The sequence below is a fragment of the Pteropus medius genome, unplaced genomic scaffold (assembly GCF_902729225.1).
Source record: "Pteropus medius unplaced genomic scaffold, Ma_sr-lr_union100, whole genome shotgun sequence".
Taxonomy (NCBI): domain Eukaryota; kingdom Metazoa; phylum Chordata; class Mammalia; order Chiroptera; family Pteropodidae; genus Pteropus; species Pteropus medius.
Window position 1 is genome coordinate 36782351 of NW_024349800.1, and position 24585 is coordinate 36806935.

Below are 24585 nucleotides of genomic sequence, written 5' to 3' on the forward strand. Positions count from 1 at the left end.
TGATACCTGGTTTCACCTGTTTTAAGGCACAGGGCTGGGACAGATCATCGCCACAGACCTTTAATCAGCTTTATGAAGCCCTGATCTTCACCTCAGCTCACACCCCTGGGAGTTTAAGTGAAATAGCTGACTCAGGATGATTATAGAGTTAATATGTAGCTGGCATATTCCTGCTGCTTTACTCTTACGTAGATAGACTTTACATTCCGTAGCATATCCACATAAGTGAGAGCTAGGACTAAACTGTGTGCCCTCTGAGAATGTTGCTGTAAGATACAGGGCCACTCATTGTTTTTTTCTTCTCCTTTGTGCACCTGTGCACTATTCCTAATTTACTATAATTAAAATGTGTAACTTTTATTCTTTGGAACAAAAATAGATTTATTAAATGAGAAATCTAGAAAAGAATAGTAGTGACACATTGGAATCTAGGAATCTTGTTTTCTATTTTCTTTCAGGGCAGCTTAACGGCTTAAATAATATTCCTAGTTCAGGAGGTGAAAAAACAGTTACTTACAGGCCATATTCTACCAGCACAGGATTTTGCTTGTCTGGCACTGGAATTTTAGAATAACTTCAGTTTCAATGAGAGAGGACACAAGTTTCAGTTTCAATGAGAGAGGACACAAGCCTCTCCAGTGTACCATCAGCCCCTTCTCGTCTCCATTATTCTTGGCCTGATTCATGTATTTGTGTAATCTCTCAGGCCTCTGAGATGCACATGTTTAACTTACATAGCTCTGTGCCTGATGCTGAATACTTTCGTTAATAATAAAATGGTTCACTCCAGTTTATGTTTTTGGAGGTTTTGTTTTGCTCACCTAGCAAATGATAATGGTGGTGATACTGATCACAACAGTTAGCATTTGTTGAGCCCTTATGTGCCAAGCTTATAATAAAACTTAATCATATAATCTAATTTTTACCATTCGATGAGGCTATGTGCTATTTCCCCCTCCATTTTATCAATGAAACAGCTGAAGCTCAAAGAGGTTAAAAATCTGTTACTAGTAGAGCCAAAATTTGAAGCTAAGCCTACTTGGATTCAAAGTCTGTGCTCTTAAGTTGTCCGCATAATGATTATACTTTAGCGTCACCACAAGTCTTTAACCATGATGCTTATGTTATTGAGAAGAGGACTTGGTGACAATTACCATTCCCATTTATGCATATCACAAATGAAAGGAGAAAAGGTTTTTGGTATTCTTTATACTTATTAAACAATAAATTGTTATTTCATTTTTAGTTTATAGTTGTTCAAATACAGAGGAAATACTGGTGTTTACCATGGAACCTTGGTGTACATGTCATTCTCTGTACTAAGGAATAGTATACCCATTTCTTACATAAAGTCATGTTGACTTCAAATATGTATTCTGATATATATTCAGTTCTTATATTCCATATTCAGGAATATAACATAACCTCTACAGTACTTGTCTAAGTGTATAAAACAAAGCTGTCCAGTAAATACTTTGATACACCTTTCATAGCTCTATATACCTAATGCCTGTTATCATAAACCTGTTTTGTTTTACTTTTCGGTTTTCTTTTGACAAGAGAAACCAATTGGGGGGTTCTGATCTGATTAGAGGGAAAAAATTAGTTTCTATATGGAACAAAAAATATATACTTTCTAATTTTTTAAATCTCATGAGGGTTATGTCACTTAACTCATATCTGAATCTCATTTAGGAAATGTGATGTGCTGTTTTACAATTATTTACAAGTGATGAGAAAAAGAAGAAAATCATAGTAGTCTCTCCTTTAACCTCTAGAAAAAGGGTGTTCATTTAACATAGAAGACATTTATTACACTAGTAGTGCATGGGAAATTTGAAGAGGAGAAAAAACAATAAGTGAAATCCTATCACTGATAATTGTTTGGAGCTGTGTAAGAAGTAAATGTTCTGAGTTCATGTGTGTTGAAAGGTATTTTACTCTCACACTCGAATAATAGTTTCACCGGGTGTAAAATTTTAGGTCGAAAATAATTTTTCCTCAGAGATTTTATCACACCTATTCCATTGACTTCTATCACCCATGGTATTGGTGCTGATCTGGTTCTCATTCCTTTGAGTGACCTGTTTTTTACATCTCTGGAAGCTTTAAGTGCTTGTCTTTTTTCATTCATAGAGCTAGATGCTTCTTGTATCTTTATAATCTGAAGGTGCCCTTCGGCTCTGGAAAAATATCTTGTATTTATCTAGGTATTTGATTTCTTGTCCTGGGTTTCCTCTAACTCCACTAAGGTAGATATGGGACCTCTTAGAACCAGAGTCTTTCTTTTGTGAAATTTGCAGCTCTTGGTTTTTGTCATCATTGCCCTAGGAGAGCCTTCACCTTTATCTTCTAATAATTTACTTTTAATATTTCATTTTTTAATTATGTTTTCAATTTCTTAAAAAATGGTCTCTTGATCTTTAATTCCCTTTTTATGGTATCATCTTCTTATTATTTTTTTCATTTATATTTTTATCTAAAGCATTTTCTTTAATTTTCCTAAGAGTACAAACCAGGGGGAGTTTTCTCTTTCTCTTTTTTTTTTTGGTTTACTTTTTTTCCATTTGTTGTCTTGATTCCTCTTAGGAGGGAGATTGTTTCAGTTTCTTACAAAAGCCTTGGTGATCTCTATTTAAGAAGTAGCCATAACAGAGCTTAATGCAGCTTTGCTATGAGAGGTAGAGTTTGTTTCATTAGCAGGCTTTCCCTTATGGTGATGTCTTGAGGAAAGGTGGCTATTCTTAAATGAGGGAGTGTCTGCATGGCACATTTTATAAGACTTTTCCCCTGGGCCTTTTCAGTTTCCTTAATGCAGAACACTGCAATTTTTTTACCCTTTGGTAAGGGAAGGTAGAATAAATATTTGGCTGGATAGGTGGAATAAATATTTTAGATGCTGCTTATGGTGAGTTTGGAGGTATACTGGGTTGAGTTATGGCCCCCTAAAATTTGTGTCTACCCAGAACCTCAAAATGTGGCCTTATTTGGAAATAGAGTCTTCATAGATAGTTAAGGTGAGGTCATACTGGATTAGGGTGGGACCTAATTCAAAGACTGGTATCCTTTAAGAAGAGACAGCTGATACACAAAGAAAGAAGAACACCATGTGATGATGAAATAGAGATTGTAGTTGTGTAGCTGCAAGCTAAGGAATACCAAGGATTACTGGCAACACCGGAAGCTAGGAGAGAGACATGAAACAGATTCTCCCTCAGTGCTTGCAGACATCTTGATTTTGGTCTTCTAGGCTCCACAACTGTGACAGAATAAATTTCTCTTGTTTTAAGCTACCTAGTATGTAGTAATTTGTTGTAGTAGCCTTAGAAAACTAAAACGGGTGTGCAGCAAACAACCCTTATTGACCTAACCAGCACACTCACCAGGCCCTTTGAACAGCATCTCTTGCCTCCTGCCTTTTGCACTCGGGGACTGTACACAAGAATTTCAAAAAGCCAGATCTCACTTAAGGAAAGAATTTCCAATCTTTCGGCCATGAGATTTTAGGCTTAAAGATTAAGGATTAAAGATCAACCCCTTCCTTGGTGTATGTAGGGGCTGGAAAGATTCAGTTGCCATGGAGTGTGGCAGATCTTTCTGTCTCCACTCCTGTTCTGCTACCTCAGCATTTGTGGTTGGGGGATCACCAGCCCATTCCTGCATGATAAAGAGGACTGCAACCTCAGGACTTGCAGTTCTGGCATTGGGAATCTTATGAAGTAGTGACCTGATTCACCACCTTAGATTTCTGTCAAGGTTGTCGTAAGCACTGGGATATTTCTGTGGCATGGTGTGCTGAAGGCCAACTCCTTTTGTGTGAAGTCAGCCTGCTGGGAGTTAGTCTTTGTTATATTAACTTTTACCTCTCTCTCAGAAGGCAGCTATATTATAGTCTGACTTTGAATTAATGCCCCAGATCTTGTCTAATATGGTCTCTGACATATCCCAGTCTAGAGCCTCCCTAGAGGCTGCTGCCTGTCTCATTAACTGTGTCCCCTGCATGAATATGCCAACTTGCAACTTCTTCATTCTGACTTTCCTTCCTCAAGACAGCTAATACTAAGGCCTTGAGTAAAATGTGCTCCTAGCCATTGGACGTTCAAGTTATAGCAGGTACATCATAGAGGCTTAAATTAAGTAAGGGGAAAAGCTCTGGCTATTTTTCTTTTTAACCTCTTTACATTTTTATTACATTTTCTGGAGAAAAGAGTTGTAGAACTCAAGTCTTTAAATTAAGTTCCTGTGAAGATGGAAAAGGTTCCTAGGTGAGTTATCAATAGGTAAAAAGTATGTCTGACTTTTAGTAATAGCCACTATTAAAAGAAGTATGGGCCCTGGCATGGATTTAATTCACTGACAACATGTGGTTTTCTGTGCTGTTTATGCATTGGTTTCTGTAATGTGTTTCTAACTTTGTTCCATGGCTTGACTAGCACTAATTCCTTTTTGACTTTTTCTTTACTTCTGAGAAGGTATTGCTTCTGTAGACTTCACATTGTGGAGAGAAACTCACCTCATTGTGACCCCTAACCTATGTAGTAAATCCTCTGAAATTAATTTTGGTTCTTTCTGATCTGTGCCCCCATATGACTCCCCCCAAGATTTCATTATTAGATTTTGACAGCCTTTTAAATTTGTAAGTGCCACAAATTTGTCACTAGAAATGAATGAGTAAAAAGAAAATTCCTTGCAGTGGAGGATATGGGTAAAATATTTCAAGCGACAGATCTGCATCAATAATGTTAATGTTTATAGGGTGATGAAAACCATATAAGTCTTAAGCCAGAATCTTGTTTCAGCTGAGTCCCAGAAATTTTGACCACAGAAGCCAAGGCACATTCCATTTATTCCAACAAATGTTTTTCTCAAGTCCTTTCCAACTGTCTTAAAGACGATTGTCACTACTGAATGCCTGAAACCTAAATGTGTTTTCTCCCATATTAGTAAAAAGCAGTAGAAATTTTGTCTGGTATTTCCAAGATGACTTTTGTCTTGCATTGAGTTCCTAAAATGGAGAGCAAATTTGACAATGTTATTTTGCCCTCTATTTTTCATGTTCATCCTCTAGCAAGGTTTTTAAGAAATTTTGCATCAATCTTTTTTCAGTTTAATATTATTTTTATTGAAGTATGGTTGACATACAATATTATATTAGTTTCAGGTGTACAACATAGTGATTAGACATTTATATACCTTACAAAGAGATTACCATGATGTCTGGTAGCCATCTGTCACTGTACAAAGTAATTATAATATTATTAACTGTATTCCCTATGCTGTACATTACGTTCCTGTGGTTTATTTATTTTATAACTGGAAGTATGTACATCTTAATCACCTTCACCTTTTTCGCCCTTCCCACTGCCCCCGTGCCCCCTCCAATACCTCCTCTTTGGCAACCATTAGTTTGTTCTCTGTATCTATGAGTTTTGTTTCTGGTTTTTTTAGATTCCATGTATGAGTCAAATCATATAATATTTGCCTTTCTCTATCTGACTCATTTCACTTAGCATAATACCTCTAGCTCCATCCATGTTGTCACAAATGGCAAGATTTCATTCTTTTTTATGGATGAGTAATCTTCCATTCCATGTTTTTATATATCACATCTTCTTTATTCATTCATCAATCCACACCTAGGTTACTTCCATATCCTAGCCTTTGAAGATAATGCTGTAATAACCATAAGGTTGTATATATCTTTTCAAAGTAGTGTTTTTGTTTTCTTTGGTTAAATACTCAGAAATGGAATCACTGGGTCATATGGTAGTTCTATTTTTAATTTTTTAAGGAACCTCCAGACTGTTTTTCATAGTGGCTGCACCAATTTAAAACCCCACCAGCTGCGCGAAGGTTCTCTTCTCTCTCCATCTTCGCCAGTACTTGTTATTTGTTGTCTTTTTGATAGTAGCCATTCTGACAGGTGTAAGGCAGTATCTCATTGTGGTTTTTATTTGCATTTTCCTGATTATTAATGATATTGAGCATCTTATCATGTCTCGGTTGGCCATCTGTATGTCCTCTTTGTAGAAATTTTTACTCAGGTCCTCTGTGTATTTCTTAATCAGATTGTTTGTCTTTTTGTGTTGAGTTGAATGACTTATTTATATTTTGGTTATTAACCCCTATTGGATGTATCATTTGCAAATATCTTTCCCATTCAGTAATTATATTTTCATTTTGTTGGTGGTTTCCTTCACTATGCAAAAACTTTTTAGTTTGATGTAGTCCCATTTTTTAATTTTTACTTTGATTGCTCTTGCCCAAGGAGACATAACCAAAAAAATATTGCTGAGACCTACATCAAAGACTTTACTACCTATGTTTTTTTCTAGGAGCTTTATGGTTTCAGGCCCTATATTTAAGTCTTTAACCCATTTTGAATTTATTTTTGTATATGGTATAAGAAAGTGGTCCAATTTGAGTTTTGGTTTTTTTGTTTGTTTGTTTTGTTTTGTTTTGTGGTCCAGTTTTCCCCAATACCATGTATTAAAGAGATGATCTTTTCTCCATTGTATATTCTTGTCTCTTTATCGCCTGTGGATAATTGACCATATAACTGTGGGTTTATTTTTGGGCTCTTTGTTCTATTCCATTGATCTATGAGTCTTTTTTTGTGCTAGTACCATACCGTTTGATTACTATAGCTTTGTAGTATAGTTTTAAATCAGGGACCATGATACCTCCAACTTTGTTCTTTTTCAAGTTTGCTTTGGCTGTTCAAGGTCTTTTGTGGTTCCACATAAATTTTAGGATTATTGGATCTAGTTTTGTGGAAAATGCCATTGATATTTTGATATAGATTGAATTGAAATCTGTAGTTGGATATTTTAATAATAATTCTTCTAATCCATTTATTTGTGTTGTCTTCAGTTTCTTTTATCAGCATCTCATAGTTTTCAGAGTACAGATCATTCACCTTCTTAGTTAAATTTATTCCAGGTATTATGTTCTTTTTGATGCAATTGTAAATGGGATTGTTTTCTTAATTTCTCTTTCTGTTAGTTCATTATTGGTGTATAAAATACAACCAATTTCTGTATCGTTTGTATCTTAAATTTTACTAAATTCATTTATTCTAATAGTTTTTTGGTGGGGTCTTTAGGGTTTTCCGTATATAATGTCAAGTCATCCGCAAATAGTGACAGTTTTACTTCATCTTTTCCAAGCAGATGCCCTTATTTTTTTTCTTGTCTGATTGCTATAGCTAGGACTTCCAGTACTATGTTGCATAGAAGTGATGAGAGTGGGCATCCTTGTCTTCTACTGATCTTAGAGAAAAAGCTTTCAGTTTTTCACCGTCGAGTATGATGTTAGCTGTGGAGCATCATTCTTTCTGACTTCTAGCCTTGCTTTTATGCCAGAAGGTTGCCTTTACTAAGCTCTGAGCCGTCACAGGGTCACAGATTTTCCTTGCTTCTTACAGATACCAAATGAATTTCCCTAGTGGCTTCTGGCTTCTGATTCTGGTGCAGAAGAGCAGTAGTATTTGGGGGACTGTGAAGTATATTCCGAGGAAATCTAGAAAAACTGAAATTATCCTGAATATGATGCCAGTTAGTATATGTATATTATTCTTATTTTAAAAGGGAAGGATAAAGAACTTTAAACCATTATACTATGGTGTTTTGTCCATTTATTTTCATAATATTTAATATTTTCTCAAAATATTTAATTCTCAAAAAAATTAACAACAAAAAAAGGATTTATTAAAAACTAAGCTATTATAAAGTTTCCTCGGGAATTTAAAGTAGTCCTTGGGAAAAAAAAAAGAAAGGAAAAATGAGAGAAAAACACCAAGATAAAAATTACCACCACCCCACCTTTATTTCAAGCCTGCACAGAGGTTTCTTTGATTATAGATATTCTTTATCAAAGTCATCTGGAAGTGATACTATAACAATATAGTAGGCATGATGATTTTACAATAGAAATTTCATATTACACAAAGCATTATTGTATTATAAATTGATAAGAAGACAGGTTTTTTGAGGTGGGCTGTTAACATTATATTTTCCTAAGGCAATAATAATAAAACAGTTAATTAATATTTATGAATCGCTTAATAGGATGAGATTGTTCTCTCCTTATTACAGTTGATAAGACTAAAGCAGCAAAATGTGTTTTGACTTGCTTAGTCTTCCTCACTACCTATCATTTTTATTTATTTCCTACAGTTAACATAGCATGGGCTCTGCAGTCCAGCTGACTGAGTATTTTGGCTCCATCATTTACTAGCCTAGTGACCTTGAGCAAGTTATCAACTTTATCAACGTCATCGTCATCATTATCATTCCTAGTGTAGAACTGTAATATGTTAGTAGTGAAAGGTATTTAAGAGACTATCAAACCTGGCCCCTTATTTTCTAAAGAAACTAAACCCTAGAAAATTAAGTGACCTACCTACCACTAGTGTTTTAGTTGTAACTAGAACAATGAGCAAATAACTTTTATGTCCTTTCTACTAAAACAGTTTTCAGACTTTTGATTTCATGGACTAATAAAATAATTAGTTTTTAAATTTGTGGTCCTGGTAGCCAGTCTCCAAGATAGTCCTTAATAATCCCTGCCTGTTGGTATTAACACTCTGGTGTAGTCCCTTCCCAACATTGTATTGGTCTTTGTGACCAGTAGAATATGGCAGAAATAATAGTATGTCACTTGTGAGATTAAGTTATAAAAGACACTTTGGTTCTGGCTTGGATGCTTTTGTTCTCCTAAATCACTCACCATAGGATAAGCCAACATTCATATCGTGAGCAGCCCTAAGAGAGACTCACATGAAGAGGAACCGAGGCCACTGGCCAACAGCGTATGAGGAACTCAGGCCTTCTGCCAACAGTGACATGAATGAGCCATCTTGGAAACAGATCCTTCAACCCACTCGAGTCTTCAGGTGATTTCAGTCCCAGCCGACATCTTGCCCACAAAATGAGAGCCACTCGTGAGAGCCAGAGCCACCCAACTAAGCTGCTCCTGAACCCTGACCCTCAGAAGCTGTGTGAGATAATAAATGTTTTAAGCTGCTAGTAGATAACTAATGTAGTCGAGTTACTGCAGTAGGTAACTAATATAGTGATTTATGAAGAACTGACATATTTCCTTTTTTTTCCCCTCTCACACAAGGAAAGGGGAAAGAACTATTTTAGCACCAAAATAGTAGGAATGTCACAATTATATAGTAAAGGGCAGTTGTTTAAATTGATTATATTTATCTTGTTGATAAACTTTCACATTATTCTTTTTTTTCCACATTACTCTTTTTCTCATTTTGCTATTGACCATTAAAAACTTTGCCATGAACTGACATTTGAGAACCACTGTATTTCATCAAGTTTCAGTTAGTAAATTTCAACTTTGCCTTTTTTTTTTGTGTCCTCACATGTTTTCTTTTGAAATGTGGCTATAGAAAAACCAAACTGAGGAAACTCAAGTTGTATTTCTCATTCATGGTTGAAGATACAGTAACATATAAAGACTGTCCTAACTTTAATCACTCTATCCAGTTTCTCTGGATTTAGATTTTCTCATCTGTGAATTGAAGAGTTATACTATATATAATCCCTTGAAGTCCTTTTCAGTCCTCAAATTTTGATATTTCAACGGAAGACCTTTGGACATTTTTTTTCTGCTGTACTATTTTCCAGCAAAAGAGAGGTGGTAATCATAAAATCTTTGCTTTTTAACATTATTTAAAATCAAAATTAGAACCTCATGAGAACTAATGTAGTTATCCAGAAGGAAGAAGAGGGAAAACTGCCAGTGGAAGGGACATACCCCCTTTCCTCTGATTCTGACATGTGCATATTTACGTCCTGTCCTTCATACTTATTGTTCTACCACTGGAAAGGAACCACCAGGAATGGAAATGTTCCAAAGCAGTCACATTTCCTTTGAGAAAGAAATGCATCTTTCATTCACAGCTGAGCTGGTTAGGTGGCAAATCATAATTATTTTCAGTGTCAAATAAAATGGTACAATTGATCCTTCTTAGTGACAGAGGATAGAAAAATTAGAGGGGAAGGGAATGAGAGAAAGTACATTATGGTTTTCATAATAGAAAGACTGATGTCCTGTCAAAGCAAGTTGCCATGTAGTTTCTTCTTTTTTTTTCCGGTTATTGCATAGACACTATTATCATTTATATAATATTTGTAATAAGAATAATGTAATAGAGAATTTGAAAATCATATCTGTCAGAACATTTTTAGTCATGGTAAGCCTTAAGAATGAATAGAAATCTTGTAAACAAAGCAATGTGTTCCTGATTGTTATAAAACTTTTCCTTAAAAAAGAAAATAGGTAATATCAGTGGGATTTTTTTTTTTTGCAACTCAAGCAAGAGAACTGGAATTGGCATTGCTAGATCAAGTGATACTTTACTTATGAGAAACAGGGGCATTATGTTGAAAGCTTAGGCTCCAGAGATAGACCCTTTGCATTCAGCTACACCCTGGCAGTATGACCTTGGACAACTTAACTTCTCTGTGCCCTAGTTTCCTCTTCTGTAAAATGGAGATAATAATATAACAATAATAGCAACCACAGAGTCGTAAGGATGAATTAAGGTAAGGTAGCATTATAAAATTCCGGACACCTGTTTGTACCCAATATAATTATTTTCTGGTGTCATTAGTATAAAATGGATTTTCTTGTACAGAGATTTTGAAGAACTTTGACAGCTGAGTACAGCTTCTCTGTAACACTTTGTATTTTTCCCTTTTGTGGTAATAACACTGCACCAAATTATGAATTCCCACTTGAAAGTTCAGCCCTGTCACAGACATTTACTTATGGATTATCTGTCAGTAAAGATTAAGTACCTTATCCAATGAATGTTACTATATGTACATAAAAAAAATTCCGAGGGCAGCACTCCTTACAAAACAAATAGATAGTTTTTTCCTCCCCCTTTTTAGATGAATTTCAGAACTATTCACATCTAGCAACTGTCATTTTTATCATTTATGTATCTGCTTATAAGATACACATTTCCACTCTGTACCTTGACGCTACTGGATTCTCTCCTTACACTGCCTCCTTCCCAAGGTTTTTGATGTTTACTATGTTCCTCCTGTTTGCATGCTAGACAACTCTTACTTAGGATGCTTCACAAGTCTCTTCCCTGAACTCTCAAAGTCCATATATCCACCTGTCAACCTGACCTTTTTTTTTACTTATATACACAACATACCTATGTGTAGCAGATGATAGCAAGTACTGTGGATAAAAATAGGAAATGGGATGTGTCGTATGGGGAACAGAGTTGTGGAGCCATCTGCACTCCCACTGATGTAGAAGGCTAGGTGTGGAGTGATTATTTCATATCCTATGGCACTCCTGGGCTCTCTGTTGCCATAGACATGTGGATAAAGGGGATATGCAAACAAAGGGAACCTTACATTTCCATATTAAAGTTCCAACTCCCTGGAAACACATTAATGTGGCTCCTGTGCTGGTGGCGTCAGCCTTGGGTCTAATTGGGAAAAATTGACTGTCTATAATATTAATGGACTGGAAGCCAGTTCATATGTGGCTGCATGTGTGCCCACCTATGAGTATATGTATGTATGTGAATTCGGAGAGAGAGGATGGATCTTTAGAACTTAGTACTGGAAATATTAACAAAGAAACAAGTTTCTACAATTTGGGGAGAAAAAAACTTGTTTATTACTTTATATTAGTACTCCCTTTTATCCCTAACTTCTTCCCCTACCTCTGAAACAATTTAAACACTAGACTGTCATAATTTCTGTTCACAAGGATCTGTCTCTATATATTATTCACACATACATATACAGAATAGTTTCAGATCAGGTTTTCTACACACAATTTTAATTTATTAGAAGTGAAATTTCTCTTGTGGCTAAATCTTTGCACACTAAATTTTGCTAAAGTCCACTTGTATGACTAAACTATAAATGTACAAAAAGAGCAATTTACAGTTGAAATGTCAGCTCTTTTGTATTATATCAGGTCAAAATATCTAGTTAATTGGTATGCATTCGTTTGTACATATGTCTATGTCAGGATTATGTTTTAACCCAGGCCCTATACATAACCACACATGGGGCGAATAGGTGTGGTCCAGTTCAGATGTCTTAATGTTTTTCTTTATTTATGGTCAATTAGATGGCACAATGCATCAGTTTAGAAAAGTTTGTGAGCAAGGCAGGCGATTAGGATTAATGGACTCTTACTTAGCCAGCATTGCCCCTATCTTTCGACTTGTATCCACTAGGGGACATAAGAGCACCTTAACTAGAAAACAGAATGAAAGCCAAACGATTAAAATTTAAACACTGGACTCCTATGATAGCACATGAAAAGCCTCATTTTTTAGCTTTATGATTCATAAAGAAGTTATACATTTTTGTTTAAATTTTAATCATCATGGGAAAGTTTTTAAGGCAGGGTCAGTATCTTATGTTAATTATGGAATGAGAACCAAACTAGCAGCTAACTAGCAAACTTGTGCCATCTTAACTGCATGCTCTTTTTTATTAGCTAAGTTCTCAAAGCTGTGCTGAAAATGATTCTGGCCTTGAAAATTACTATATATAGAAAAGAATGACCTTTTAGGTTCAGCAGGTGGGACATCTGGGGAGGACATCTATCACATGCTAAAGAACAAAAACCGAGAGTGGTCTGTATTTTTTACCCCAGCCACCTGCTGTGGAGCTATGAATGCAGAGAGAGATCTGTCGTTAGGGATTATCACTGTTCCCTCCTAAAATGATTATCTGGCTTAACAGGTCAGAAACTTAGATTGAATTTTTGGATTTCGGGTTGTTTTTGTTTGTTTGTTTGTTCGTATAATCTTCATACAGGAAAGGGTGGTGATACAGTGCAGTGAGTTTTGACCAATGTATAACCCACATCTCTGAAGACAGAACAATTCTATCATCCCAGGAGGTTTGCTCCTGCCCCTTCCCACACAGCGCCATTCTGATTTTTTCACCACATATTAGTTGTCTGTTCCAGAAATTTACATAAATGAAACAATACAATGTGTATTCCATTGCACCCAAGTTTTTAGCCTAAAGTCTATGAGGTGCATCCATGCTTTTACATGTATCAGTGGTTCTTTTTTGTTGCAGAATAGTATTTTATTATATGAACATACCACATGTTTTAATCTATTCTGTTAATGGATATCTGGGCTGTTCCTAGTTTTTGGCTTTTAATGAATAAAACTACTATAAATATTCTTATACAAGATTTGAGAGGGCATATTATAAAATTTTCCCTAAGGTAAACACTTAGTATTTGAATTGCACAAGCGTTTTGAAGCTCTGTAATTTGGTAAAATGCACATTTTCTTTGGTAATACTCCTTGCATTAAAGTCTTTCTTGTCTATTAATGTAGCCTCTTCGTCTTTGTAGTCTTAAAGTTTGCACAGTATATCTTTTTCCATCCCGTTACTTCCCACCTGTTTGTTTGTTCTATATTTACTGTGTGTCTCATGTGGATAGCATATAGTTATACCTTGATTTATAACATTTGCCTTTTAATTGAAGTATTTACTTCATCAACATGTAGTGCATTAATATGGCTGAATTAAATCTACAGTTTTGTAATTTGTTTCCTAAATGTCTGCTTTTCTATCCTGTTCTTCCTTTTCTGCCTTATTTTGGCAGAAAATCAAATTATTTTTAGTTTTTCCATTTTAATTTTTCTGTTTACTTTTCACCTGTACTTTTTTCCTTTTTTTTTTTTCTAGTGGTCACTCTAGAGATTGCAATTTATATTCCTAACATTTCAGTTTACTTGGAATTCATCTGATGCTACCTCGTCACTCTCCATTCTTTGCGATTGTTTCTGTGTATATATCTATCAATAGATAGATAGATAGACAGACAGACATATCCCAAAGTACAGTGCTATAATTTTTGCTTTAAATGGTCATGTCTTAAGTAAAATTAGAACACACACGTGTGTAAACATATACTCTATTATATGTTTATCCATGTACTTACCATCTGGTGTCAGTTTTCTTTAGCCTTAAGAATTCTCTTTAACTACATTTTTCATAGTACAAGTCTGCTAGCAGTGCAGTCTCATTTCCTTGAAAATGCCTTTATTCTTCATCTTAAAAGATAAAGAATCTTAGATTAACAGATTTTTTTAGTTTTATTTTTGTTTTGTTTTTGCTTTTTAATCAGCACCTTAAAGATGTCATTTCATTGTCTCCTGGACTGTGTTGTATTTCTGATAAGAAGTTAGTCATTTTCCATATTGTTGTTCTTTCATACTTAATGTATCCTTTCTGCTGCTTTCATGATTTTTTCTTTTTCTTTGCCAGTAGTTTGACTATAATATTCCTAGGTGTGGTTTTCTTTTTACTTATCCTTCTTAGAGTTCACCGAGTTTCTTTTGTCTATACATAACATTTTTAAAGCATTTGGGAAATTTTGGTCATTACTTCTTCAAATATTATCTACCTTATTCTCCCTTCTCCAGTTACACATATTTAAATACTTAAGTATAATCCCACAGGTCACTAAGCTCTTCTTTTTTCCCTCTGTTTTATTTCTGTTCTTTAGATAAGATAATTTCTGTTGATCTTTCATGTTCACCGACCCTTTCTTCTGCTCATCTCCAATCTGCTATTAAATCTGTCTAGTAAATTTTTCACTTTAGATATCAAATTCTCAGGTTTGGAATTTTTTTTTTTAATTATATCTTCCATATCTCTGCTGCTATTTCCCATCTATTTATTTATGATCATATTTTCCTTTACGTCTTAGAGCTGCTTTAAAGTTCTTATCTGCCGTTTTCAACATCTGGGTTATCCATGGTTGATTTCTGTTGACTAACTGTTCCCAACCACCACTTCGTTATGGGTCAGATTTGCATGCTTTTTTATGTGTCTATTTTTTATTTTTTATTGTATGGTGGACATTGTAGATGTTAAATTATCGAGTGCAAATGTTGTTGTTTTCTTTCAAAGAAGTATTGAATTTTGTTTGGCAATCAGTTTATTTACTATCAGATTAGATTGTATCTTATAAAGATTATTTTTTTAAATAAACTTTAAACTTTTTTTAAACTTTATTTTTAGAACAGTTTTTAGGTTCACAATAATATTGAGTGGAAAGACATAGAGCTTGTTATCTCCCTTGTGCCCACATATGCAAAATCTTTCCCACTATCAACATCCCCCACCAGAGCAGTACATTGGTTACAGTCGGTGAACCTATATTGATACATCATTGTCACCCAAAGTCCATAGTTTATATTAAGGTTCACTTTTGGTGTTATACATTCTGTGGATTTTGACAAATGTATAATGGCATGTATCTACTATTAGAGTATCTTACAGAAGTTACCCTAAAAATTCTGTGTGCTGTGCTGATTTCTCCATCCTTCCTTTCTATCCTCTGGCAAACACTAATCTTTTTATTATCTACATAATTTTGCCTTTTCCAGAATGATAGAGTTGGTATCATACAGTATGCAGCCTTTTTAGGTGGACATCTTTCATATAGTAATATGCATTTACAGTTTATCCATATCTTTCGTGGCTTGATAGCACATTTCTTTTTAGCACTGAATAATATTCTATTTGATGGATGTACCACTCACCTGCTGAATAACATCTTTGTTGCTTCTGAGTTTTGGCTATTATGAGCGAAGCTGCTTCTTTATTCTGGAAGAGACTGTAGAGAATTGGTATAATTTCTTCCCTAAATGTTTGATAGAATACACAGTGAACCCATCTAGATAATGATGGTTTTATAAACTTGGTTAAGGTGGGTGTAGAGTAGCCCTTACTCTAGGACTAGAATAGCCTCATTTCTAAGATCTGGCTTTTCTGGGATATCAACAGAGCATCTGAGTGTTCAGTGAGGTCTCCCCACTGTGACTGGTAGACCACTGTGTGTCTCCCAGCTCTGCAGTTTCGGGAATCCCTGTATCCCAGGCAGCTGTCTTCTGCCTGGTCTTGTAGAGTCTTCTTCTAGTGCCCTGGGTATATGCAGCTTAGTATTAAGGGGTCTCATACAAATTTCTGGAGTTCTACTCTTGAAAGCTCTTTTCTTTCTGGTATCCTACTCTTAAAATTGCAGTCACTTCAGAAGTTCTGAACTTCAGGCTCTGCTTCTCCAGCTCAGTGAGACTGCTGTCCTGCTTGTGCCCCCTCCCTGTGCCACAGTCTAGGAAGCGTCCTCAGACAGATTGTAGGCAGTTGTGGGGCTCATCTTACATAGTTCCCCTCTCTCTGGATTCATAGCCCCGCACTGCCTTTTGTCTAACATCTAAAATTAGTTGCCAAATACATTTTTCCTGATTTTATAGTTGTTTATGATAGGAAAAGTACTCTGGTACCAATTCCTCCATCATAGCTAAAAGTAGAAGTCTTGTTGTTTCTTTCAAAAATATCTTTGACCAGATGTTAAGGTACACACATGTATGTCAAGACTCCATAAGGCCTAGCACAGAAAAGCTGCTGGAGCTTCGTGAGCAGAATGGAGATTCTAGAGGTTATACAATGCCCTGGGAAATAAGAGTTCTCGCCATCCAAAGGGAAGACCTCACTGAACTGTAGGCACTCCTATGAGACCCCAGGAAGATCCATGCTTAAGGATTGGGGCTACTCTATCCCCAGAGTCAAGGTGGAAGGTTGGGTTTTTTAAATTAGTTTCCATTTGTCTGGTGCAGAACAAAGAGGAAAATCATTGTCCCAGGGAGCTTTCTATCAAGTTGGCTTGAATAAACTGATTTTAGTTAAATAGCATAAGTTATTGCAAACTGCGTATGTTAAATACTGAGCAATAAAGAAGTCTTAATCTTACCTTCCATATGCTCTATCAGAAGAGGAAGATTTACCAAGAGAATCTCTTCTTTGTTGGTTTTTTCCCCTCTTATGACCACTGGCCATACTGTAATCTGTGTTTCTGGAGCTGGAAAAATCCCTCCAGTGCTAAAAGACTAATGCCATTTGCCATCTTAATCCCAGAGCCCCATAGGTACAATAAGTTGCTCATTGTATAGTTTATTCATTTTAAAAATAAAACTGTTATGCTAGTTAAAATATTTGTTTTTAAAAGTATGTATTTATGAAGAAATATTTTTAAAAATTTTTTCAAGACTATTCGTCCCATTATATGTAAATATTTATCATCCAGTAGTGCTAGAACACAAAGGTTTTTAAAAAGTTAAAGACAGTACTTGTATCATGCCGAACGTTGTCTTAGTGTCTAAGGGAATATATGAAGACCTCTTGCACACTGGATTTGAAGAATTGGAGGAGCTACTCTTAAGCACACACATTATGTTTTCTCAAATGTCTTCCATTCTTCTGTCAGTCCTGTCTTTCATGGATCGTTCAACACACACTCCTCTAGATGACTTTTTTAAACTGTCAACATGCCAGTCAAGGAAAAGTAGATGGAAGGTGAGAAAATAAATTCACTTTATTGGAAATTGGCTTCCCCTATAAAGCCTTTTTGTATCTTTAGTTTCTAACTGCGTTTTGTATTTTGGCATTAGTAAGAAAGGACATGAGTGAGTGATAATAGCTAAAGAAAATGCTTAACAATATTACATCAGAAAACCACTTGGGAATAAACTTAAAGTTTAATATGGAATATGCAACATGAAATTTTGTTGCAGTAGCTGTATTCCACAGACAGTGTTTCATTTGGAAGGTCTTTTTAAAAATAATTATGAGATAATTTTAGTGCTTTGGGACAAAATAAAAAAAAAGAGCAGTTTGGATCAGCAATTCTTCAGAAGTTTGTGGTAAAATAACAATAAAAATGTGGATTCTGACCTCAAAAAAGCTGACTAGCATAAATGACTGTTTATATTTCTTTTTAAAATTCTCATAAATTTTAAGTAAAAATATAATGGCCCAAACAATATTTTCTTGAATTCAAAACAGACTGTTTATACAATCCAAATAACTTGCCCAAAAATTCAGAGTTAGGTAACTTTTTAAAAACAGAACAAATTCCTATGCCATACTCCCCATTCCAGTGACCATCTATCAACTAGGGGATCATTTCATAAACTATACAAATGTCTAACCAATATACTGTATACTTGAAACTAATAATAAAATAGAATAAAATGTTTAAATAAAAACAGAACAATTTATTTTTCCTGGCATCAGGTCCTTGACAATTAGCGCAGTCAGTCTTGGGGTCCTCTTGCCTCTTATACTATGACTGCCAGGAGGGTGATGTGTCACATCTCAGCTTTCAGCAAATATAAACTAAGCTACTTGAAGACATCTAGTGCATGTGATTTTTCCTGTACTTTCAACACCTAGCACAACTAGCACGGTGTCCGGTACATAATAGTTGCTTAGAAATGTTTTTAAAATGACAAAATCAGTGCCTCTGTTTTAATGTCAAAGACATGGGGACAATCGGGCACTCTTCAGTATTCCCTCCTTTAAACATGTATGACTTTTACCTCTAGAAAATAGTGTTAACTCTTTAGTACTTTCCTAAGCAAAACGTTGGAGAAGAATCATAGGCAAAATCCAGGATTATAGATGATGGTAGTCCTTGTAGAAATTTTCTCACATGAGTCTAGCTGCTAGAGGAATTAAAAATATTTCAACTCAGTATATTATCTTGAACCTTTTTTCTTTCAGGATATTTTGGTAAAATATCTGTTCTGCCTTACCTTATGCTTTTTAATGACTTCATAATAGTTCACATTGTGACTTTTTTCATAATTTATTTATATCATTCCCCTCTGGGTGAATTTTTAGATTGTACACACACACATACACACATCTTTGCACATATATCGTACTATTTCTTTATTATAATAAATTCTTATGCTACATGAAATCATGTACACATTTTGTACAATCATTGTGAAGATTAAATTAGATAATACTACAAAGCCTTATAATAGGCTTGTTTGGTAGTACGGTTATTGTTAGTTGTTTTTATTGTCATCTTTTTGCTAGACTTTGAGCTCCCAGGTTAAAATGATTGCCTCAGTTTGAAAAATATCAGAGATCCCAACTTCAAGTGGCTTGAACAATAAGGAAATTTATTATTCTTTATTAAACAATAAGGCAATATTATAAGAAGGTAGGAGAAGAGGTGAGTCCAGAACTGGTTACTACAGAATCTCAAGAGTATCATGAAGAACTAGAGTCTTTCTGTGTGTGCCACCTGCCATCCCCAGTGAGTCGGCTTTATCCTCAGGCTAGTCCCATACACATGACATAATGCTTATTCTGGCTCCAGGAGTCATACTTGAATGAAAAGAAGAAAAGACCAGTTCTTCATAAGGGTCTGTGGTTAAGAGCAGTGAAGTCTTTTTCTGAAGCCTCCAGCAGATTTACGCTCACATTTCATTTGCCATAATTGAATAAATGGAGTGAGACCACCATGATTGGCTTAGACCATTATTTTTCATAACTTTTGATCATGACACAAATTAGAAATATATTTTATACCATTACTATACCCATCATACATATATTTGTATATATGTATGTCTCTCTGTACAATTAAAGGTAATGCAAACGAATAGCTTCTCAAAATATGTATCCTTACCTACCTATGATTAAGTTAAATACTATTCTATTTATATTTAAATATAAGATTTTTTAGCCGTGAAGTGCCAAAATAAGGAAAGGCTTAATTTAATTTTTAGGTATAAGCCATTCATGAATTTATTTCAGTCTAGAACACGAGGGCGATGAGCATATATAGTATACTATTGAGCCTATTTTTCTAAATTTTGATTGAGTCAAGATTGAAAATACTTATTCACACAGATAGGTCATTGTGAGTGATAAAATAATCTTGGCGATAATTGATATAGACAAGAATTGTCAGTGAGTTCTAGACTGAAGGTGACAAGTGCATGAATACCAGGAGTTGGAGATCTTGAAAACTGCCTAGCACAGAGTGTATATAAAAAGACAACTAAATGCAATGTTTGATCGTCTATTGAATTCTGGACTGGGAAATGCTATAAAGTATATTTGAGACAATTGATGAAATTTGAATGTGGGCATTGCATTTGGTAATATTACATCAATGATAACTTTCCTGAATTTAATTATTATACACTGGTATATAATACAATGTCCTTGGTATTTGGAAATATACACTGAAGTATTTGTTTAAACAAAGCTGTAAGGAAATTCTTTTTGCTACTCTTGCAAGTTTTTTCTAAATTTGAGGTTATCGCAAAATTATAAGTTTAAAAATGACAAGAAAGATTGTTTTTTAACTGAAAAAAATGAGTATTTGGTTCTTGAATTCGTATATACTGAATGCATAATATGTATGTCATGTTGTTTAATTCCTTTAATATGTGATTGGATTTGGTTTGCTAGCATTTCATTGAGGATTTTTTGCACCTATATTCATAAAGAATATTGGTCTGTAGTTTTGAGTTTTTTGGTTTTTTTTTTTTTTTTCCTGGTGGTATCTTTGGCTTCGATATCAGGGTAAGCTGGCCTCATAGAGTGAGTTAGGAATTATTCCCTTCTCTTTTATTTTTCTGGAAGAGTTTGAGCAGGATTAGTGTTAATGCTTCTTAAAATGTTAGGTAGAATTCATCAATGAAGCTATCTCAATCTAGACTTTTCTTCATCGGGAGATTTTCGATTACTAATTGAATCTCTTTACCTGTGTAATGTGTTCAGATTTTCTTATTTTTTTTTTCTTTAGTCTGTTTTAACAATTTCTATATTTCTAAGAATTTGTCCATTTTTATTTCTCTGCAGTTTATCTAATTTAATTTATATTGAACAATAAAGCATTTTAGAATGTGTAAATATATCTGATTCTATGTGAAGTTATATTTAAACCATACAAAATTAATCCTCCTTGCCTTCCATATTTCACCTAAAATACATTGATCTTGATAGTATTTTGAATATTCCAGTTGCTTCACATCCCTACCAATACTTGATATTCTTCATCTTTTTCATTTTAGCCATTCTGATATGGATGTTCTGAGTGTTTTTGTTTGGTTTTTAATTTTGAAGGCTTTAGACTGATATCTACAAGAATATTATTCCCAGCAATACATGTGGGTTCTGTCATTTTTATCATTTTGTGTATTTATTAAATCCTTTTTTAAATCATATGTATTTTAAAGACATAGTTGTTTTTTGTTTTTTTTGTTTGTTTGTTTTTCTATTTAAAATGCAGCTCAAGTTAAAGATTGCTGATTCAAGTCAACAGTTTCCCTCAATTTTGTCACTATTAACACTTCCCAATCTAGTAGTTGAGCTCGCTTCATTATTTTTTTTTATTCTTGATTCATTTTAAGGTTAACTTTTATTCAGTTAAAATATTTTAATTGCTGATAATTTGAAAAATGTTATACTCAAATAACATTTTGAAAAATACAGTGAAAGTTTGGAACCAAACTTGGTTGAAACAATCAGCACTTTGCCAATAAATGATAAACTTCTCATTTTTTTTGATACTTTGCTTCATCACTCTGTAAAGTTACTCTTTAACCTCTCTCTCAGTCATTGGTCAAAATAGCCATCATGTATCAGAAAATCAAAGTGACATCACATATCAGTGAACACTACATGTTCCTTGCCAATTTATGTATTCCTTTAAAATGATAGTCTCGATTGGCTGCATTATTTATTGCACTGTTCATTACATGTTAAGGATGATATAACATGCTTGATGTGGTCTATTCTATTTCTTTCTCGATTTTTTTTTATGCTGGTGGCAAACCACCAAATTAACTTTATGACCCACTAATTGGGAACAACCTTCAATTTGAAAACCACTGGTTTTAACCGGTCATTATCATCTGCTGGCTATGGGGCCAACTTTCCCAAAGCATATGGCCTCACAGGGTGGGGTAGGTGCATGAAACACAGTCAGGTTTCTGTTTGGAAGGAGAAAAGGGTTCAAGGCTAGAGGTAGGTTGTGCAACCAAGATTAACTGCTACTCATTATAGCTCAAGCATCTCATGTGCTTTGAAGTATATGGAGTTGTTCATCTTTATTCTAATGGCTCCCAACCATTACTTAGTTTTTCCTATTTGTGTAGAGTTCTGTCTCTTTCTTCAGATAGTTTCTCTTGTTGCTGTCATTGTCCTTGCCTCTAAATTATCATCCATCTTCTACCCTCACTTTTTTTTAAAGTCCCCTTTTCATTTTGTTGCTCTTCATCTATTTAGATGAAGAAAAGACTATCCAGCCTCTTAAAAGCTGTGGCTCAACAGTGATCAAATTCTCATTGAGGTCTTAGGTTTTTCTTTATGATTTTTCATGATTATATTTGCTTATTAGGTTTTTTTTTTAAAAAAAATTACATCAGTATATTTAAGCCGTGGCCTGGATAGTCACAAACTAGTTTATCTCTGAAATATAAAAGTACTCCTGTACCATTCAGTCTTCAGAACAAAAACGTCCACTGTTACTAAGTGGCAATAATGTAATCACAATACCTAGGGACCCTATTTACTATATTGTTTTCCTAAGAGTTTAAAGTTATCAAATCTATCCTTGTTTCCTCGGACATATGGAAAAGAGGAGATCCTGATGCACAGTGTCACATCTGGGAAAAACAACTAGAGGATCTTTAATTTTAGAGATATGTATAACATTGAGTGTATTCTGAACTATTCATTTTGGTAATCTGGCCTCAATTAGGCAACAGATATTTACTTTCAGATACTGCCTTTCATCATTTCTAAGATGCAAATTTTTCTTGCATTTTAACGCCTCTGAAATCAGGATGCATCTTATAATTAATGGTGTCCTACAGTTACTATTGGCCCTATGGCAAATTATGGTGTTGTTTCTGTGTGAATTTGATTAATTCTGAAGACATGACTGAACTGCAAACCTTTCACTGTTTTTGTCAACAAATCATTAAACAATAAAATGTTTAAAGAACTATAAGGTAAGAATAAGAATTTTATTGCTGTCCAGAATCTCTTCTGTAGATACTATCCGTTAAGGTTAAGATAGGACTACTGTCAAAGCTTACAGAATGAGCATCTGAAGTTTAAAAGAAAATCCTGGAGACTATAGAATATTTCTCGTTTAAGAAATGCTACATTACCAAGGCTCTTGATAACATAAAAGACAATATCGCGTGGAAAAACTTGAAAGTCTATGACTCTGAGTAAAGAAGTGATTCACAAGAGTGGAATGCTGAAGAAATTTTAGGAATACTTGAACCAGTTTAGATTACTTCTATTTTCTTTTTAATCTGCATGATATATGATTTTAAAACTTTATGAGTCTAAAATAGCTCTTATGATATTTAAAAAATAAAAAATCTAATAAAAAACATTGTATCAGTGTAAATTAGCAGTGTGTTTTCTTAGTGGTACATAAATAATGGTGCTTCTTATAAGCAGTAGTATCTTCAAGTTGATGAAACCTAAGTCTGATTTACTGTCAAACTTACTGAGTATTAGTGTACTGCTTCCTATTATAATTTATGCTTTCTTCTCTTAAGAAGAACTAAGGAAATACATATGCAAGTGAAGATAACACTATAAGGCAGTGAGTGAATGATAGAGACCAGTCAGTCTCAAAGTGTGCTCCCGGAACTAGCAGCAACAGCATTACCAGGGAGATTGCTAGACTGTAAATTTTCAGGACACATCCCAGACCTGCTGAATCAAAAACTCTGGATGGGAGGCCCACCAGCCTGTGTTTTAATAAGCTCTACAGATGATTTTGATAGCAAGTTAATGTTTGAGAACCACTGCTCTAGGCAGAATTTCAGGAAAGGGAAAAAAGCTGGTGCTGTTATATATGAGTAATTTAGAGAGTAAGAAAACACAGATTCTTTAAATTCAGCTTAATTGTATCTTCTAACAGTGTGTGTAAGAAAAATGAAGGAATTTACTGTGCTGTATCTCAGCCAGCTACCAAGTAATACAGGCAAAGTAGTGGAATAGTCCTTCACTTTTGATTGATATTTGATCTTTCCCTTTTCAGCACGATGTATCCCAGACTTTACTCAAAGCAACACTGGACAGTGTTGTAGAAGAATGTGTCAGCTTTGTGGGAGTGGATATTAACATCTGTTCAGAAGTTTTGTTAAGGTGAGACAAGAAGTCTGTGTTTGAAGATCACAGAATCTTGAGTTTAACTGTCTATGCAGTTCAAACTCAGAACAAGGGGACATGTGTATAAAGTTGTCCAGTATAGAAAATCTATGAGTTCATTCATTGCTTTAGGTAATCAGTCATAAGAGAAGACAGCATTTAAAAAATGGATTGTAACAATTGACATTATCATGTTTAATACTGGGAATCTAAAGTAAAGAGCATGTGGTTGCCATTGAGTGTGTTAGTGTCATTACTAGAATTAAACAAGGTTAACATGGAAAAGAGCTGTTTCCTACCACATGCGGGTCAATATTTTTCACCAGCTTAGTCTCTTGCATACATCTGTCAAAGTTGGTAATAACCAAAAGATAAAGTCTGCGGGTTAAAGGTATAGTTACCAGATTTTTACCTTGATTCTGCAGGTCACAGATCAAAATGATAGTGATACTATAATCACACCTTATATACTCTTTTTTTTCTGGGGTTATGGAAGAGCTGCTATTTTGTTCATAGTCTTGCATTTATTACATTTCATGCTGATGACACATGA

General features: G+C 34.6%; 1 protein-coding gene across 3 annotated transcripts in view; it reads left to right on the forward strand.

Annotated features, from left to right (window-relative positions):
• SRBD1 (S1 RNA binding domain 1) overlaps window positions 1-24585 on the forward strand; it is a 183248-nt gene that overhangs the window by 130722 nt on the left and 27941 nt on the right. For all 3 annotated transcript variants that reach the window (XM_039887259.1, XM_039887260.1, XM_039887261.1), the window contains exon 17: window positions 23923-24029. In XM_039887259.1, coding sequence (XP_039743193.1) covers window positions 23923-24029 — 107 coding nt within the window. The remainder of the gene's footprint in view (window positions 1-23922; window positions 24030-24585) is intronic.